This window comes from Rhodamnia argentea, chromosome 10 (assembly GCF_020921035.1).
Source record: "Rhodamnia argentea isolate NSW1041297 chromosome 10, ASM2092103v1, whole genome shotgun sequence".
NCBI lineage: Eukaryota > Viridiplantae > Streptophyta > Magnoliopsida > Myrtales > Myrtaceae > Rhodamnia > Rhodamnia argentea.
In genome coordinates, this window is record NC_063159.1 from 8,005,591 (window position 1) to 8,025,473 (window position 19,883).

Below are 19,883 nucleotides of genomic sequence, written 5' to 3' on the forward strand. Positions count from 1 at the left end.
TCTATGTACAAGACAACGTGGGGTGGGGATTGAGCTATGCCCTTCCCACACTAGGACTTTGGGAACTCCAATTTACAGGCACGAGGCGCGCTCGCCAATGAGGCAATAGCCGTTGAGGCTCGCCCTTGCTAGTAGCCGGCAGAGGCAACCTCTCCGGTCTTCGCCTCTAGCCGATTGCCGAGGTTCGACTATCAGCAGGAGGAAGAAGAATGAAGAGAGGAAAGAAAAAGAAAAACAAAATAAAAATAATTCAAAAAATTATTAAAATATGATTAGGATTGTCTACGTCGGCGTCGGCAAGCCAAAATTAGCTGGATAGGCTGAATTGGCATAATACAAAAGGCCTAGGATTGAAATTACACAATTATAATAAATTTAGAATTTTTTTTTTTTGTTATTTTCCTTGGATTCTAGCCCTAACACGACACTTTGCGTAATAGGATTTCTATCGGAAAACAAACACGAACACAAGTCATTTGTCGATGGCGTCCAATGGTTGGCATTAATTTGGCTTTTCTCCCTCAATTGTGACGTTAGATTCTCCAACAAGAATTATTAGTAAGTTTTTCCGCATAATTCCCTCGAAATAAAATAACCCACTAAGAAGCATCCCCCGGGGCTCCAATGGAAAAAGGATCTTAGTGCAAATATTTTCAGTACAATTAATCATTAACCGGGCAAATGCACGTTGCTCCCTTACAGATTTCATGATTTAATTTGAAGTGAATTGGCTTTTGAGGACCTACACTTATATATTGCATCGATCCAACGGGTTCGGACGTGAGCGACAGGAAGCTAGGTACTATGGTTCTATGGGTGAGAATGCTATATTACTTTATTCTCAAATCGGGTATTGAACCGTCTCTCCCTCCTACTGTAACTTTTGCCTCTATCTCTAATTCTGGGTCTCGATCTTGAACTCGAACTGATGTTTCGTATTATTCTAGATGTTGAGAAGTGGTACTTGAACTGAGTTCAGAACACCATGAGATAATTCGGTCCATATCTAGCGTGGGTGTTGGAACATTAAGAGAACCTTTCCCTAATATGAAAGGATCAAGAAGGATGCACCTCTGACTTTTGACATAATCATTGCTATTCTTGTTGGGTCCAAAATGATTAATTTCCATCTAAAACTATGAAAACAAAAACCAAAAAGAAAAATAAAAATCACTTTTATAGATGACTAGCCACCGAGTAGGTATAGACTCTAGTCTATTAAAGATTGTCAATATTTGAAAGGAAGCCATTTCAAAGAGTCGCCCTCTTGTTTTTTAATTTGCTTACTAAGTTCCTTACAACATATGTGATTTAGAAAAACATATTAAAAAGAGAAATTTTGTGGTCAATTGTAATGCATATAGTTGTGGTTAGTCTAAGTAAAGTGCCAACTCGAGTGTGAAAGGGTTGATGTCGATTTCGTGCGATTTGACTTCAAATCAACTGATAAAAAAATCTATCCGAATCCATGACCCTTATAAATGGCTAATGATCGAAAGCTTCGAAAGTTTAATAGTGCAATTAAAGGTAGCGTGATAAACGAAATATTATCAAATAACATATTCATTTGGCTAATGACTATCCCTCAATCAATTCAACCGTCAACTAATGGGTTTCGATTAGACAAGCAAATTGGAAAAGGAGGGGAATTCATTTTGCACAATTAATCACGTGGGAATATAAAATCAGATTATTATTGCTGCGCACGAGTTTATTAAAAAACGAAACCCCCACCTTCAAAGTGGTCGGCAGAACACCACCAAAGGCCGATCACAATAGACCCCCATACTGACATCAATGTTTCGGGGGACCAACCAGTCCTGTTATTCCTCAGCCGTGATCGTCATCTTCATCGGACCACAACTGCATCGCACCATCATCACACCGGCGAATCCAGAGCCATCGCTAGGCTGGCCGGATCGTCCTAACCGGCACCATTGCTTTCGGATCAGTCCATAAGTCACTAGTTATCTCTAAGATTTTCCATTGATTTTAACTGGAATAAGGACATCAAAAGTGTCAAAATTTATATACGACGCTCACTTTTATGTCAAAAAAATTTTATACATTATTTGTGCTAGTTTTAAAAAAAACGATTATTTAAGTGCCAACTCCAATTAACTTTATCAGAAATTTCACATGACATCTACGTGGATCGCAAAAGAATCTCAGTCAGAAATTAAAAAAAATGTAAAAGTTAAAAAAAATTAAAACTCATAATGTTACTTTCGTCATCTAATTCTTTATGTAATCTATGGAGTAAATTTTGAGAGTGAAATTAGCATATGATCCAATATTCACGTGCCTATTACAGCTAAACATGCAAACCCTTGTATAGATGGACTCCCTCCTATTTCAACACCTACGACCAAAAATCTACAAATCATTAATTAATAATTTTTATAGACTACTATATTAAATCAAATCACGTGGTTCGTTAAACTGGAAATCCCTCCTCGTTACAGATTGAACAGGACACCGCTTCGCAACGCGTTCTGAGACAACGTCATAAAAGTCAAACTTGGCGTGCTAGACTGCCAGGTTGTCACCTTCTCTAGGCCTCTTGTATGAACTGAGCACTTGGAAAAAAGAGCAGCACACAAACCAATCACCATCTCTCTCCAAGCCCTTTCTTCATTGTTTTTCCTTGACTTTTCTTTTTTCTTTTGGTCAAACTTTTTCCAACACTTCAATGTCAGAAAAAGTCAGCATTTCCTCGAGTGGCCGTTCTTCTCGTTTGAAAAGAGAAAGGTGGATGGTTCGAATCTTTACCTTTAAGAGAAATGGAGTGGGGACGCGTGAAAAGAGAGCAAAATTTCGTAATCTGCACATGACATATAGCATACACAGTAAGGCTTGTATAATAGAATATGATAGGACAGAACCAAATGAAATTGTGGAAATCACTTATATCTTATTCTTTTTCATTTTTTTTTTTTGGAAATTGTTTTTGAATTAATCGTATAGTCTAGAGACTCGGCGAATCAAAACTCGCAGTGAAACGAGATTATATGCGGATTTATATGCATGCGATCGGGCGACGTGAAAGGTATTCCCGACAAAACACTTTGATTAGTTTAGTCCAAACCCTTTTGTGCTATAAAACAATTTGATCCAGCTCATTCCTCATGAATTCCAATAGCATCTTGCTAGGCATGACAACATCAACTTCAACCCACCCTCACTGCCTCTTCATCTTCCTCTGTCTCCTCTTCTTGCTTCCACTTCAGGCCTCGCCGTCGCCGACCACAGAGGCACAAGCTCTTGTCAAATGGAAGAACTCCCTCTCCCCTCCTCCTCCTTTGAGCTCATGGTCGCTCACCAACATCACCCATCTCTGCAAATGGACCGGCGTTGCCTGCAACAATGGCGGGTCAGTCTCGGAGATCAGCCTCTCCGGCTTAAGCCTCGGCGGCACGCTCAATGCGCTCGACTTCGCTTCGCTCCCGAACCTGACCCGCTTCGACGTCAGCAGCAACAATCTTGAGGGCCCGATACCGTCCTCCATCGGCAATCTCTCCAAGCTCAGGTTCTTGGACCTGGGGAGCAATCTCTTCGAGGGTGGCGTACCGCTCGAGATGGGCCAATTGCAAGAGATTCAGCACTTGAGCCTCTTGAACAACACTCTCAATGGTACTATCCCTCACCAGATCAGCAATCTCGGGAAGGTGTGGCACTTGGATCTGGGATCAAACTACTTGGAATCTCCTGACTGGTCGAAATTCTCCGCCATGCCGTCGGTGACTTACCTGAGCCTCTTCCTCAATTTGCTCGATGGCGAATTCCCCGGCTTCGTGGCCAATTGCCGGAACCTGACATACCTTGACCTGTCGCAAAACACATTGACTGGCAAAATTCCTGAGGCTGTGTATGCCAACCTGGTGAACCTTGAATACCTCAACCTCACGGCGAATTCGTTCCAGGGGCCGATCTCAAACATATCAAAACTTTCCCGGCTGAAGGAGATCCGGATGGATAACAATCCATTCGGCGGTCCTATTCCTGGAGACATAGGATTGCTGACTGAGCTTCAGATGATAGAGATGTACAACAATTCCTTAGAAGGGGCAATTCCTAGCTCCATTGGTCAATTGAGAAAGCTTCAAAAGCTTGATTTGGGCACAAATCGATTGAACTCTTCAATCCCTTCCGAGCTCGGGCTTTGTTCTAACCTCACCGAGTTAGCCCTCGCCGTGAATTCGATCTCCGGGGAATTGCCTCTCTCTCTGTCCAATCTGATCAGATTATCGAAATTTGGAGCTTCGGATAATCGCCTGTCAGGTGAGTTATCCCCTTATTTCTTCACAAATTGGACCGAACTTGTTTCTTTGCAGCTCCAGTACAATTTTCTCTCCGGCCAAATTCCGCCGGAAATCGGAAGCTTGACCAATCTCAATTACCTCTACTTGTACCACAATTCGCTCTCCGGTCCGATCCCTACCGGGATCGGGAGAGTTGAGAATTTGCTTGAGTTAGACCTCTCACATAACAATCTCTCCGGCCGAATCCCTTTGACATTGTGGAACCTCAGCAACCTTCAGATCCTCCAGCTTTTCTCCAACAACCTCACTGGGACTATTCCTCCGGGGGTCGGGAACCTCACATCGGTGACCATTCTCGACCTCAACACGAACCAGCTTTATGGAGAGGTCCCTGAGACCATCTCTCGCCTTGCTAACTTACAGTCGATCGCTTTGTTCACGAACAATTTCTCGGGAGGCATACCGAGTGATTTCGGCAAGTACAGCCCTTCTCTGGGCTATGTTAGGTTTTCAAACAACAGCTTCGTCGGAGAACTGCCAACCGAGTTATGCAGTGGCATTGCTCTACAAGAACTCCTCGTCGATGGGAACAAGTTCACCGGGCCGCTGCCCAACTGCTTGAGGAACTGTTCGGGGCTAACAAGAGTCCGTCTAGATGGCAATCAGTTCACTGCAGATATCACGAGTGCATTCGGAGTTTATCCGAATCTGGCCTTTATAAGCCTCAGCAACAACCAATTTGTGGGGAATCTCTCGACAGAATGGGGGGAGTGTATGAATCTCACGAGTTTGCAGATAGATGGTAACAAAATCTCCGGCCACATCCCGCCAGAGCTGGGGAAATTGTCTCAGTTGCGGGTCCTGACTCTGTACAGCAATGAATTGACCGGGAAAATTCCAGACGAGATGGGAAATCTAGGGGAGTTGATCACGCTGAACTTGAGCAACAACCATTTGGCCGGAGATATTCCGGTCTCATTAGGAAATTTGTCGAGGCTAAATTATCTTGATTTGTCGGGGAACGCGTTCAGCGGCAGCATACCGGACCAGCTAGCTAATTGTGAGAATTTACTGAGCTTGAACTTGAGCAACAACAATCTGTCGGGTGTCATATCGCCGGAGCTCGGGAACTTGTTCGCGCTACAGAACCTCCTAGACCTGAGCCACAATTCACTAGCGGGATCAATTCCTTCCAATTTAGCAAAGCTTACTAAATTGGAAAATCTCAATCTTTCGCATAACAATTTGTCGGGTACGATCCCAGCTGCTCTCACTAGCATGGTGAGTTTAAGCTCCATAGACTTGTCGTACAACGAGCTGACAGGTGCGGTTCCTAGTGATAGCCTCTTTCGACAATCGCCAGGCAGTGCTTTTATAGGGAATCCGGGCTTGTGCGGAAACGCGACGGGATTATCTCCTTGTGGAACGAGCAGCAAATCGACCCATCATAGGAAAAAGGTTCTGATCGGTGTGATTGTTGGCGTCTGCTGCTTACTACTGCTCGTGACCCTTATTGCTTTGATCCTGGTACTTCGGCAGCGAAACAAGCATCTCGATGAACAGATCAAGAGTCGTGTAAAGTATGGGGAATCCGAGACGATCATATGGGAAAGTGGAGCAAAATTCACCTTCAACGACATCGCCAAGGCCACAGACAACTTCAGCGAAGAGTACTGCATTGGAAAAGGCGGGTTCGGGAGCGTATACAAGGCCAAACTGGCCAGCGGCCGAATCCTCGCTGTCAAAAAGCTCAATGCATTGGACTCAGGCGACGTCCCTGCAGTCAACCTCCAGAGCTTCAAGAACGAGATCCGCGTGTTGACCGAGGTCCGGCACCGCAATGTGATCAAGCTCCATGGGTTCTGTTCCAAGGGGGGTAGCATTTACTTGGTCTATGAGTTCGTCGAGAGAGGCAGTTTGGCAAAGGTGTTGCACGGAGGAAAAGGAGCAACTGAACTGAACTGGGGTACAAGAGTGAAGATTGTTCAAGGAGTGGCTCATGCGATCGCCTACTTGCATCACGATTGCTCGCCATCGATCGTCCATCGGGACATAACGTTGAACAACATCTTGCTCGAGTGGGACTTCGAGCCTCGGCTCTCGGATTTTGGGACGGCGAGACTCTTGAATCCGGACTTGTCGAATTGGACCACAGTGGCGGGATCTTATGGCTACATGGCTCCAGGTAAGCTATATGATCGAATCTAACTATACATTTTGCGTGCACATATTATCTATCTTGGATTGATCAAATACCTTCCATTAACATTTATGAATTTGGATTCACCGAATAACTCAGAACAAGACTTCTAGGAAGAGCAAGTGTAGATTTTGTAAAGTGATTGTTCCTTCTCGACGTTATGATCATGACATTAATTCATTCTTGTTTCATTGAAAACAGAGTTAGCAGTAACTATGCGGTTGACGGACAAATGCGACGTGTTTAGCTTCGGAGTAGTAGCGCTAGAGATCATGATGGGGAAGCATCCAGGGGATCTTCTCGTTTCCCTACAAACGACACAAACGTCGTCGACATTACCAGAAGACACAAATTTGCTACTAAAGGATGTGCTCGATGAACGTCTTCCTCCTCCGGCCGGAAAACTAGCCGAGGAAGTTGTGTTCGTCGTCACGGTGGCGCTGGCGTGCACGCGGACGAGTCCTGATTCACGACCCACCATGCGTTTCGTCGCGCAAGAATTGTCCGCACGCACTCAAGCTTGCTTATCCGAGCCCTTAGGCTCCATAAGCATCAGCAAGCTATTGAGTCTTCAGAAATAAAATTTTAAGGGATGGAGCAAATCAAATGATATTGCTTTTGCCTCGTCTTTTTCTTTTTCTTCCTTTTTGTTTGACTTAGCTTGTAATGAATGAGCAAGAGTGGGCCGGGCGTGTACAATGGTGTATATACAAAGATGACAATTTAAAAACACGCTATTGCACTGCAAGTAGACCTAAATTTTATGGCTTTGGCAGCTATCCTACAAAAAATTTTTTGCCTCTACTTGTCAGTATATGCTTCTTTTGACCTTTGACTTTTGAAGCAACTTGGTGTTCATAAATTAGCTATCAGCACACCAAATCAGTGAAGAAGCCTACATGCAATGCAAAACAAAAGAGAGAGCAAACAGAAGTTGCCCTCAACCTGACTTTTTGAGTTTGCAGTTTGTAGTTTTAGCTCTTGGAAGATTACTAGAAGGCCCTTTCTAGAAGCTAGCCAAAGCAGTGTCTAAAAGTGGGAATTTTTAAAGATATACATAAATATTATCTAAAACGATCTCCTTTCGCGAAAAAGCGATCTTCCCACAATCTAAGCTTGTTGTACGAAAACATTTCCCTTAAATTAATAAATTTTCAGCCATCCAAACATCGAAAAGTCGAAAAAACGATTTTTTGAAAACAATTTTCCTTAAAAAAAAAATTTCCTTTATGACAAAAAAAAAAAACAATTTTCCTTCAAACTTATGGACGGTCTATGAAAGATATTTTCCATAAAAAAAAATTCAAGAAAAATGATTATTTTTCATTTGTTTAATGATTTAGGAAAAACAATTTCCTTCTTACTAAAAGGGAAAGTTGTTTTCTCCCAATTTAAGTTTTTGTTTTCTGTCTATTAAAAGCATTTTTCATAAATCAATTAGTTTTCTATCAGAAAAACAATTTCCTAAAAACAGTTTCCTTCTAACAGACGGATCCTAAGTGTGCAAAAATTGCCTCTTGATGGAGCATTCCCGTGTGATGAAAGAAAACCAACCTTTCTATGTAATTTTGCACAAAAATCTCCATGACAGATGGTGTAGCAATTACACAAGACAGCTTTCTCATAGTCTACCAAAATTGAGCTTTGGATCACTGCAGCACTAGAAGCATGGAATAATCTCACCTTTCATTCTAAAATGACTCGGCAAGACAAAGAAGAATTGCTCAGAGTTCATCATCATAGCTCGAAGATTGGTGAGAAGCTTCTTCATAGGATCTCGCCAGGCGCCTGTACTTCTCCGGACTATCCCACCAGGTCGGGGTATTAATTATTTCCTTCTCTAACCAATATTCATCATACTCTTTCTTCTCTGTCAGCTTCTTGTAAAATCTTCCCCACTGGTACATGGCACGTCTTAATCTAACACTCTGACTTCCTCCAAAAAGATACTTGAGGTAATCCTTAGCTAGCCGAAACAGCTCCTCTCCAGTTATTATATAGATATACTGCGTTGAATGGTCAAACTAGTTTGTCAACAAGGATGATAAGAAATAACAGCAGATGGAACAAAAGCATTGAAATATAAACCAGCCATAATGTGTACGACACAAATGATATTAGATGAACTTTGTGCATGCCAGGCTCCATAAGATCCAGTAAAATAAGTAATGTGAAATGTAAAGAGTAATGCTAGACTAAAATGATCTATTAAATTGGTATAATAACCGAGTAGACTGCAAATGGACCGTTCGATGGTCCGTATTCAAGATCCAATTACAATCTACAACTTCACTAAATACCAATTTAGTCGAGGGTCGATGTAATTGAAGGTTTTCTTTCTCTTCTTCAGTAATCTACAACTTATAGTACATACCAATTTAGTCGAGGGTCGATGTGATTGAGCATTTTCTTTCTCTTCCACAGAAGAAACAAATGTCATATTATCTGACATTATTTGAAATGTATATTTGGACTGTCATTAAAGCATTAATGAGACAGTGATACAGAGGTCTTCAAAAACGAGATTTACATTATCATCATCAACATGTCAAAGCACAGACAAAGGAAAGGGAGTTACATCTCTCTTCCTATGATATAGACATGATTTTCTCTGTCTACCATCACTACCAGCACCTCCTCTAAATTGACACTACCACCCCAAAATCCGACAGCACCACTAGCAACCACTAACCAGACAGTCGCCTCCATCTCCGAATCAGCGCCACCACCGATTCTGCTTACTTCCTCAATACTCGCTAGCATTACCTTTAACTCCTACACTGCTATGACCACCACCTCGACCTTCAGCAAGACTGAAATTCCCTTAGATAACATCCTCCTCTGCCACAATAGCTTCTTCGTGATCGCCATTACTATTACATCACCTGCCAACAGCATTACTAGGAGCATCCCCTCAACTACCCCCACTATCGCTGCAGTTGCCAATCCATGGATGTACCATCCCCATTGACTACTCCCTCACTATTTGTTACATAAATTGTTTGTTTTGAGTACCTCAACCAGGCTTACACTTGCAGGATTAAATTATCTTAAGCTTTGTTTAATTAACTGAGTTGCCTCTTGCAGGATGCTATTAAGTGTAACATATACCTAGAATTCTTATAAAATGTCCCAGTAGTTCATTACTGAAAAAGAGAAAAAGGAAGGAGCATAAATTACATATTTTTTACAGCAAAAATTTAAACATACACACGTAAGAATACTATACCAGAAATATAAAGCCAAGTGTTGCCAAAACTACTTGCAGTGTTTCATCCATGATCCCAGCAAAACCTTCATCGTCATTTCCACTAGAACCACCACCGCTGCCACCACTACCTCCACCACCCCCTTGTGGTCCTTTGCCGGAGCCTCCATCACCATAGAACTCTTGTTTTTCAATTTGCCGCCTCAGTAAATCCTCAATCGACTGGTCTTTGCGAAAACTTCCCATTGCTTTCTCAAGAGACTTCCAAGCGGAACCCTAATGACAACCTCATCTACTTGTAAAGCTTATAAGAGGATAATCGAAGTCATAAACAACACCGGCAATGGAATGAAATAAGAAAGGAACTAAGGCAAGTCACAGCATCTCCAGGTACCTTGAAGCCAAAAGAACAACACTACAGAATTAAAAGAACCCAATAGCAGATTGTTAATTACAAAACAAGATTTCCACCTTTGCCCTTCCTAAAAAATATAGAATGTGAGAAGAATAAGGGCTTAGCCGAAAGAAAATGTCTCTTTGCATGAAAAATGAATGCCATTAGTCATGAAACTAAATGAAATAATGGAGCATTGACTGAAAATTCTCTCTAGAGTTCCTCTTTCTAAGGGTGAGCGCTGAGCATGGCCTGGATGAGTCAGTTTCGAGGCAAGAACCAACCCTTGGTAACCTCCAGCTAGATCTAAACCCCAAACCAGTTCTTTTTCCCCAGCTCTAAGATTTTCCGTGTGCTTCACATAATCCAGTAGAATTCATCGGCCTTAACTTCCCTTTAGCATCACCACAAGGAGTTCGATTCACACTAGAGTTCCTTATCCATAGGTATAACATAAGCAAGAAGACACAAAACTTATCATTACAGAAAGAACACTGTTTTCGTCAAGCCAAAGATAAAGAAACAGGAGCCTTCACTAAAAACTTCAAAACAGAGATAGAATAGGACAAATAATTATAGGTTTTGCTCAACCTACCAGGAGGAATTGTTTTCGTCAAGCCAAAGATAAAGAAACAGGAGCCTTCACCAAAAACTTCAAAACAGAGATAGAATAGGACAAATAATTATAGGTTTTGCTCAACCGACCAGGGGGATTCGGCCATTAAACCTGGCTCAGTGTTAAACAGTAAGCTTGACCGCCCTAAACTATACACAGCTTGGTACAAACTACAAATTTGTTCAATTAACTTGAATGATCTCAAGAGACAAAGTGCAATGGGATGCATACTTGGCTCAACTGCCCTAAGATTGAAAGCGGGAAGAGCAATCAATGAAACTTCACGAATTGGTCTACTCAATGTAGCAGATATACAGTTAACATATAGAATGCTGCCTGCAAAAGCTCGGATCCATTCCAATGGCACTAACCAATTTAAAGAATGGTGTCCAAGCACTTTGTTTACCATAAGCATAATCCAACATCAAATAAGGAGACATATGACTTGCCTCGTTCTCATTTTCTGATTTTCCTTTGCCGCCGAACAAGCCAAGAGGTATCAGTTGCTGGTAGCGTAATACAGGCAAACGTCGCCTGTGCTTTGGCACCGGCATAAATTGCGGGGACAGGAGCTTCTTGTCAGATAGCTTGAAAGATGTCCCAGATGAGCGATTAGCATCAACAGGCAAAACACAATGACCGGAAAGAAAGCTGTACGACGGGGACGGGGACGTCCTGTCACGACAGGCGAGATAACCATATGGCTTGATGGCAGTAGCTTGAACGCAACTCATCTTTTGCCAAACAGAGGAGCTTCCCCCTTGATCACTTATATCATGTGTTGTGCCCCTACACACGATCACAAAGGCCGAATCAATGCTCCCAACGTCAAGCATCCTTCATCACAAGACAGAACGAAATAAAGTACAGAAAATCCCGATTCATCTGATACGCGCCCACCACCCCCCCAAAACAAAATTCACCGCATTATGACAATCAGAGTCATGAGCGAAAAGCTCCACAGCATAAAGAATCAAGCTAATGATCTCATTCAGTGAGGACACAAACAAAGACATGGGAGCGATAAGTCGTCAGCAAAAAGTTCGCAAAGGATGCACTGCAGAGAACATTCAACAAGAAAAGGCCACAAAAAAAAAAAATACCAAAGAGCGAACAGTCAAAGAAATTCTCAGTCGCGACGTCAAGTTGCAAGCATTAAACCACAAAAACCCATCGGGAAAGCAAATACAGCAAAGCTAATTCTACGCGCACCCAGCCGAATTCGACAGCAGACGAATGGTGTCGGAGACATGATCATGCGAAAACCCTAAACTACCTGAGCTAAGGTGTGGAAAACCTTTCAGAACGACGAAACGAGAAAACCCAAGAGAAGAGAGAGAACTTCACCTGGCAGCGGAGAGAGCGACCGACTTAGAGATAGAGAGAGAGCTGCGATATGGTGGAGGTGGAAAGAGTCGGTACTAAAAGTTGATGAGGTTTAGGGGTCCGTGACAAGTGACAACCATTAGACTCCTATATTTTTATTTCAAATCTATTTTTAAAACAGATTTAGAAGAAAAACTCATTTGTAACATAATTTTATTTTTCTATTTTTGAAACAAAAATTTATTTCAGAAATAGATTTGAAAGAAAAATAAAAAATAAAAATTTTAGCTTCTCGAAAAAACAAAAATTAAAAACAATAACCCATCACTTTTTCTCAAATACCTACCATTGACCACAACCCGGTGCCGCCCATTGTCGGGCCCCGCCTCATCGTTGACCACCATCCCCCACCACTGGCCGCCGCCGACCGCCCCGACCTTCGCCGCCGCCAACCATTGCCCCCGATCGCGCACCCCCGGTCGCCACCAACCAACACTCGCCATCGCCCCCCTCCTTATAGCCAGCCCTGCTGACCTCCGTCGGCAATCGCCGCCTATAGCCATGACCATTGCGGGCCGCCGTCACCAACCACCACCCACCGCCGACCTTCGTCGTTACCAACCACTATCCTCGGTCGCCCACTGCCGCCCCCTGCCTCACCGCCAGCCGTCGCAACCACCATCCTTGTCGGAGTAAAAAATAAATAATAAATTTTTATTTTAAAATAGTAAATAATAATTTCTAGAAGTAAAAATTTTCAACTATTGCCAAGCGGACTTGGATCAGAAATTTTATGTTGTTATCAAACGCATTTTTTTCTCAAAAACTCATCTAGAAATAGAAAAAAAAAAAATTCTAGCTAGAAATGCATTTTCGGAACATAATGGTTGTCATGCACCCCCTTAATGATAAGGAAAAAGTTAAGAAGTTTTGTAAATGGTTAAAAAAACTATTTTTAATGATAATCAACTGACAAATTATTACATTTTATTTTAGATTAAAGGCGAAAACTCGATGTTAAAATCTTCCGTTAACTTTTATTGTGCACATATGTTTGGCAACCAACAGTGGATCTTAATGTATTTATTTTTCATTAATTGGACGTATTATGGATTCATGAAAATGTTGAATATTTTGATATATTCTTTTTTTTTATTTGATCCAGGAAATTTTGATATATTCAAAAATATGATTTTTGCACGCCCATCTGATATATGTTTTTGTAAAGTTGGGTAATGTATTGGGTAGGGTTGTTATAACATGTGTACGGATGAAATCTAATATAGCAACATCTGTTAGCGATAACTTACCTTAGACGGCATTTTCCTCTAACATTTTAAATAGACTTATATGTATTTCTACTTAATCAATGTCAGATCACATTTTAAAGTCATGACCCGTATCGAATTAACATGACCGTGCATAATAATGATTGTGACACGCAAACAACATTGCTTGTTATAACAGTTATCGCACTACAATAATAGCTATTAAAACTGAGCTATGCTAGCTATTTGAAAAGTATATTCTCTCTTAAGTTTGGAATGGTGTCATATTTCCATTAATGAAGATTGGTTTGTCATGTTAATGTGATGAAAATTATTGAATCAAACAAAAGGCAGAGTTAACAAAAAATGGAAGGCATTCACATGGGTGCTGCAATTCCCGGAATAAGGTGTCTGTTACCAACAGAAGGTTGCCAAGTGCTTAATCATGAGCAGAATATATTGCAAAAAGTTCAAAACCAGGACTTTGCACATTCCAGTTCCAACATACTCTTCAAGCAAACCTACGCTAGTCGAGAGATTTCAGTGGGGAAGGATTCCCTAGTGTATGATCATATGTCCCAGGTACGAGACAGAAAGAAACAGCTTATGCGACGCCTCTAACGGGGTCGAAGAGAAAGCATGTTGAATGAAGTCCAGTAGCGGAATCAGCATTCCACTCCACACGGTTTGAGAACTGGACCAGTTTGCTTTGGCAAGAATGGATCAATCCGGACCCAAACCAATGAGAAAATAGAGGCGAGAAGTACCGACCAAAGGACCACGATTGTGGGTGTCCTGTTCTGTCTTCCCATCAGACCTTTCAGGAAAGGGTAGAGATGGACAATCACCCAAAAAGAGAAGAAGAGCTTCCCGAACAGAGGGCCCCATGACCCATATCCGTTGTTTATGGCATCCGACACACCGGCAACAACACCAACCATGTTCAAGATTATTAGAGTGGTTGGTGGTATGAGCAGGGTAGTCCACTTGAAAAGGTAGAGTTCTCCAAACTCGGTGTCTTCGGCTGCCTTTGCTGTAACAGTGAAGTTAGTATCCACTCCAGCAAGCACCTTGAGGAGGCCTTGGAATACAGCGAAGAGGTGTGCAGATACGCCACCAATGACCCAGAATTGTTCATTACGCCACCAGTCCTCGATGCTGACACCACTCCACCGTAGTTCAAGCACACCTGTGGCTATGATGGATAGAAAAAGGGCCAAGAACCATATGCTCGCAAAGTTATTGAGCTGCCACAAGTAAAATTGATTAGAATAACTGGCACCTAATATTCAGATTTACACAGATGAAAACAGAAAGACTGTTAGTCCATGGATTAGATTCTTATCATTCTGCAGGATAACTTTTAGGGCGCTCTCTAGTGCATCCTTGAGAAACTAACTGAACATTGTCAATTTATTGCAATGAACATTGTTATAAATAACTGGACAAACATAAAGCGCTGATCCTTATTATTGCACCAATTTGAGAGTGCCATGCCACCAAAAATCTAAAAAGTACAATCGCTCGGATAGCCTGAATGAGGATTTTAAGGAGCATGAATGTAGACTTTTGAAATGCTAGATATCCTTAATGAACGTACCGTAGGGATAATGAATTTCCCAGTGAGAAGGCAAACTGCCGGTACCGTGCAATAGGCAAGCAAGGGAATTGAAGTGAAAGGGTAGACAATGGTGTTGATATAGGCAAGCCTCTCGAGCCATTTGAGTTTTCCTCCATAAGCGTACCACAAGGGACAATGACGACTGAGGAAAATCTCCACAGAGCCAAGAGCCCACCTCAGAACTTGATGGAGTCGATCTGACAGATTTATAGGTGCTGATCCTTTGAAAGCTGGTCTTTTGGGCATGCAATATACAGACTTCCATCCTCTACAATGCATCTTGAAGCCTGTTAAGATATCTTCTGTAACCGAGCCATAAATCCATCCAATCTGCCAAAGGGCAGTATAGATTTCAATTTCATTTCATGAAACAACAATAAAAAATACTTAAGCCATTTTCTGATGGTAAATCGTTTTTAGTGAATTAAGCAACATTTTTGCAAATAATTCAACTATGAGCTTCTCTGATGACTGAACTTCTTGGAACTTCACCAAGCAAAAATTCTCTAAAAGAATCAATAATTCACAAAAAATATGGAGGCACACTAGTAATTCTTCCCTGAAAAGTCATTTCCAGCTCAAGGAACCATAAGGAAGCCCTTACTAATTTCCATTAAAAAAGGGAAGCTAAGTAAGAAGTTAGAAGATAATCCATGACGAAAAGTAAGAAAACGAAGTACTCATGAATAGAGGGAGCCATAACCAGACTGTACTTGCCTCTTTGCCCCATTCTGTTTTCTCTTCATAGCCACAACTTATAACATGGATAGCTTCCTTAATAAGTGTAGTGGAGTTAGTCCCTTCAGGCAAGCCACCATCCTCCATTAGTGTGGAGGCAATGAATACGGGCGACTGTCCAAACCGCTTCTCAAAATTCTTCTGAGACATGAGTGATGATTTTTCTAGTTCATCGTAGCCCTCAAGTCCTTCTTCAATGTCTTCTAGATCAAAGACAGGTCCAGACCCTTTCTTCTTCAAGTAGTTCTTTCCTGTCATCTTTTTCTTCTTCGTGTAAACAGACCCAAGCAAACTTGCGTCATCCTTCTTCTTTGACTTTGACTTTGACTTCCTTGAACCCCCGCAGCAACAACAGCACCATGAAGGCCAGCAATCACATGTCATCTTTGGCCGCTTTTGGGACACTGGCGGATCATACCCATACAGTGCCTGCCGATTGAACACACATCCAGTTCCAACATATACTGGTCCTTGTATCCCGTCGAGCCCTCTCATGTTGATCTGAAAGTGACACAAAGCACATTCCGTATCTTTACCTATTGGGAGAATAGGATTGAAAGAAGGATAGAATCACTGCACACTTACATCAAAGAAAACTATGTTCCTGTTAGCATATCTGTCATGTCGATCAATGCCGTCAAACCTCTGAGGGAATTGTACATAACAAAGCTTCTTTCCAAGTTGGGGATCCATTAGAAAACACATAGCTTCCCTGACAGCCTTACTGTTGTTGATGTAATGGTCACAATCCAAGTTCAACAAGAATGGTGCATTTGTTAGCACCGCCGACACTCGAACCTATAAAAAATGCGGTTGTTGAAGCATTCAGTTCATTCAGTAGGTTCAAGAAACAGGTAATTAATATTTTGATGTGCTAAAACAAGATGAACTTTGAAATAGAGGCCCCATGTGTGACATCAAATAACTAAGAACTAACCTAAGCATTTAGGCCACATTGGTCTCTCTATGAATAAATTTGTATTTCAATAATAATATGATACAAAACATTTCCATTGCAGGACTGCATGAATGCTTGAACAATAGCCGTAAGGAACTCACCAGAGCATTCATTGCACCGGCCTTCTTGTGGTGCTGGTAACCAGGTCGCTTCTCACGTGACACATATACAAGTCGAGGCAACTCCTTGCCTTCCACATCCAATGCTCCAGCACTTCCCAAATAAACCTATAAAGTACATGTATATCAACATTCTGTCATCCATGACGAAATCTGAATTACTATACAACCGTTGATGATTTGTTCATACAAGTTGACATTGCCCATAGCAACAGTCTGCCCTACGATTCTTTTGCTGCACCTACTTCTAATTTCAGAGAAGATATTGCTGAAAGCATCTAATAAGAAAAAATGTACCATAATTCTTTCTGTGGGGAGACTACCAAGCCTCACAAAAAGATGTGGAGTCATGTTTTCTGCACTGTCATTAGTTTTTCTCTTAAATTCACAAACAATTACCTGGATCATGCCAGGATGATCACGTGTATTGTTTCCAGGCCAGGGGGTACCATCTTGCATTACCCATCCTTCTTCAGGTTTTTTCTGAGCTTTTGCCACCAATGCATTGATCCTCACTTTGAACTCTTCGTACTCTCTCTACATTACATACGAGAGACACCCACTCTCAGTGAAATTCCCAACAAAAAGGAAGAGGAGCATTCAGCATTTAAACAAATAAAAGCCACTTCTTACTTTCATGGCTCTGCGTTCCTTCACAAAGCTGGGCTCCACCTTATCTTTCAGGTAATCAATCTTTTGGGAAAAGTAAAACTCTGGAGTCCTCGGCTCGATGCTATACTTCTTGCAGAATGGGACCCACCTCCTCGCGAACTCAGCAGTTTCAGCGAGAGTGTCAAAAAGCAGCATCGAAGCACCATCATCAGATACATAGCAACAAATTTTGTCCACCGGGTAATCAATGGACAAGATTGAGAGGACAGTATTTGCAGTGATTATTGGTGGTTCCTTAAGAGGGTCCACAGTACTCACGAACACATCCACGGGGGCTAAGCGATTGGGCTCACCCTCCCGCTCAAACCTTATAGATAATCTATCCAAATAAGTTTCTCTATTTATTGGGTTCCATTTAGGGAATTGATCGAGAATCCATGAAAGAGCAAACCATGTTTCACATATAACTGAGATAAGCCACAGAGGGAATGCATCAGTCGCAGGGGTTAAGATACGGAAATGGAGGAAAAAGCCTAGGACTATGAGGCGCAGAACGATGACGATTCGGTATGGGCTTATTTTGCTAGAAGAAATTGGTACTTTTCTTGAAAGTGGTTGCCGAGCTTCAGCCATCCTGCAAAATTTACGTGAAGAAGAAGAACCTTCATTTAGCACGTGCCACCAAATTTTAATAGCTGTAATGCGACTGTCTTGCATTATATAAGTCCTTTGAGAGAGATAAGAGTATCAGATCTTTCACAAGGACTTCCAAAGGTGTAATTTCGCATTTGATAAGTTGCACATGTTTTTGCCTTGAAAGTAGATTTGAAACATTTTGAAACAAGTCCATGCACTGAATTTTTTCCATGATGTGTGAAGCTGTATCCTTTCCGATTCTAATTTTGAAAGCATCCCCAAAGCATGTGTATGATCAGATCATCAATGACCCGATTCAGAGTTTCAGCAAACAGATCAGTTTTCTCTTTTCCAAACAACAGAGAACTATCTAACTCATCATCAAATGTTAGACTTGAATGGACAAGCCAGTGTCACCGAAGAAAAAGTTTCTTGGGAGTCATTTGCACGGAGCAGTATCAGTGCATCATGGAGATCCCCCTCAAATCACAGAGAGTTGATAAGTCCCAAAGGAATGAAAGTTTGCGGAAAACTTACAGGTAGTCATCTTCCTCTCCATCGCCATTCCCACCATCATCCTTGCTCACTAAGCCCCTCTTTTCTTGCCTGATTTTCCACTTCTCTATCCTCTCTTTCCACTCCGCATTGCCTTCTCCTTCCAACTCCGCACCGATAACTACAAAACAAAACACATAGGAGTGCTTCACTTTGTTCGACCACCAACATACACAAACACCACCAAATAATACTACAAAGAAAGCAAATCATCAACTGATTAGACTCACCACTTCCAGCTGAGGAGAAAACCTGGCCATTTTGATTCACTTGCTGCGCATGATTGTCCCCATTTTCCTGCGATAATCATCAATCGATCAGCTTCATTTCAATCCGGCTTCTTTTTCAAGGGGGCTCAGTCACCAGGACGATTTTCTAAAAAAACGAAAGCTAGCAAATCAAACAGCAGATTGAGCCGGTTATTACCGAATGATCAAAACCAGGAAGGCGGACTTCATTGTCGCCGCGGTTCCTGATCTGAAACTCATCCTCAAAATCATCGCCGTCGAAGTTATCGTCCTCGTCGTCTCCCGCAACTCGAGGGCACCCTGCGAAATCGCACAAAGAGAAAATCCGTCACTCGACCAATCCTCGATCGGCGACGAGTCTGAGCCGAACCGAAGCGACTCGGGACCGGACCTTTGTGACGCTTGTAGCGAGTGTTGCACTGGGGGCAACACTGGTTGCCGTCGCTCCGCTCGTACTCGTAGCACGGCCGGCAGACGGGGAAGCCGCACTCGTGGCAGGCGGCGAAGGGAGCGCCGTCGTCCTTGAGGCCGATCTCGTCGCCGCAGACTCGGCATGTTTTGGACGCATTTTGGCGGGCAGGAGGAGAGCGATGCTGGGAAAATAAAGAAAAATGAAAAAGAGCTCGATATATTATTTTATATAGTTAATACAGCAAATACATAATATGATTATTTCTTTTGCATACTCTTTTATATCGATTGACCCAAAATTCTAGCGTCCAGCGAAGAATCTTCACATGGTTACGAAAGAATTGTGATGAAATATCGGATTCGATACAATGTCAGATAAACGTCCCGACCCATAATAATTCATTAAACTCGCAAGAATTCTACGATGAGAACCTTCGAGAAACATATGGTAATAGGCTGTCGAAAATGGATGGAAACGAGGGGGAGGGACTACGTACTTCGTCCTCCACGCCGCCATGCGCGACGTGGAGCTCATTCCGGGATTGAGAGCCCACGGCGAAGCCGGACATGGTGTCGGAGTGCCGGGGGGGAGCGGGAAACGATCGCGAAGAAGCGCCGAGATGAGACCGGAGAACGCACGAGGAGAGAGGGCTTGCTAGGTTGTCATATATGAAGAGTGCGAGTAACAAAGAAGGGTTTCTGCTTGAGAGA

At 42.3% G+C, this 19,883-nt stretch overlaps 3 protein-coding genes across 5 annotated transcripts; 1 reads left to right on the forward strand and 2 right to left on the reverse strand.

Moving 5' to 3' along the window:
- The first annotated feature begins 3,107 nt into the window (after window positions 1-3,107).
- LOC115739203 (MDIS1-interacting receptor like kinase 2-like) lies at window positions 3,108-7,258 on the forward strand. Of its 3 annotated transcripts, none has more exons than XM_048270980.1 (3): window positions 3,108-3,558; window positions 3,631-6,447; window positions 6,664-7,258. In XM_048270980.1, exons 1-3 carry the CDS (start codon window positions 3,129-3,131, stop codon window positions 7,041-7,043), a joined length of 3,627 nt encoding a protein of 1,208 aa, XP_048126937.1. In that variant the 5' UTR covers window positions 3,108-3,128; the 3' UTR covers window positions 7,044-7,258. The 3 variants fall into 3 exon arrangements, with proteins under 3 accessions (XP_048126937.1, XP_030528062.1, XP_030528064.1); XM_030672204.2 differs by having other exon boundaries at window positions 3,497-3,668; window positions 3,776-6,447; XM_030672202.2 differs by having other exon boundaries at window positions 3,108-6,447.
- A 743-nt stretch (window positions 7,259-8,001) lies between these two features.
- On the reverse strand, window positions 8,002-12,063 carry LOC115739212. Its single transcript, XM_030672223.2, has 4 exons — window positions 12,028-12,063; window positions 11,130-11,469; window positions 9,692-9,946; window positions 8,002-8,468 (listed from the first exon to the last, which is right to left on the reverse strand). Exons 2-4 carry the CDS (start codon window positions 11,412-11,414, stop codon window positions 8,187-8,189), a joined length of 822 nt encoding a protein of 273 aa, XP_030528083.1. The 5' UTR covers window positions 11,415-11,469; window positions 12,028-12,063; the 3' UTR covers window positions 8,002-8,186.
- Window positions 12,064-13,637: 1,574 nt separating this feature from the next.
- LOC115739204 (cellulose synthase A catalytic subunit 4 [UDP-forming]) lies at window positions 13,638-19,833 on the reverse strand. Its single transcript, XM_030672206.2, has 12 exons — window positions 19,670-19,833; window positions 19,153-19,354; window positions 18,940-19,061; window positions 18,744-18,810; window positions 18,496-18,634; window positions 17,344-17,956; window positions 17,110-17,247; window positions 16,693-16,818; window positions 16,219-16,431; window positions 15,613-16,134; window positions 14,875-15,225; window positions 13,638-14,521 (listed from the first exon to the last, which is right to left on the reverse strand). Exons 1-12 carry the CDS (start codon window positions 19,739-19,741, stop codon window positions 13,940-13,942), a joined length of 3,147 nt encoding a protein of 1,048 aa, XP_030528066.1. The 5' UTR covers window positions 19,742-19,833; the 3' UTR covers window positions 13,638-13,939.
- Window positions 19,834-19,883: the final 50 nt, after the last annotated feature.

Bases quoted from the DNA above. Each gene is read 5' to 3' on its own strand.
- LOC115739204 (XM_030672206.2), bottom strand. From the start codon at position 19,741: ATGTCCGGCTTCGCCGTGGGCTCTCAATCCCGGAATGAGCTCCACGTC. The intron at 17,248-17,343 runs GTAAGAAGTGGC...TATGTAATGTAG, and splicing joins AGGAACGCAGAGCCATGAAA to AGAGAGTACGAAGAGTTCAA. The intron at 16,819-17,109 runs GTAATTGTTTGT...TGTACTTTATAG, and splicing joins ATCATCCTGGCATGATCCAG to GTTTATTTGGGAAGTGCTGG.
- LOC115739203 (XM_030672202.2), top strand. From the start codon at position 3,129: ATGAATTCCAATAGCATCTTGCTAGGCATGACAACATCAACTTCAACC. The intron at 6,448-6,663 runs GTAAGCTATATG...CATTGAAAACAG, and splicing joins TTATGGCTACATGGCTCCAG to AGTTAGCAGTAACTATGCGG.
- LOC115739212 (XM_030672223.2), bottom strand. From the start codon at position 11,414: ATGAGTTGCGTTCAAGCTACTGCCATCAAGCCATATGGTTATCTCGCC. The intron at 9,947-11,129 runs GCAAGTCATATG...GGTTGTCATTAG, and splicing joins AATCAGAAAATGAGAACGAG to GGTTCCGCTTGGAAGTCTCT. The intron at 8,469-9,691 runs GTATAGTATTCT...CATTCAACGCAG, and splicing joins CACTTGGCTTTATATTTCTG to TATATCTATATAATAACTGG.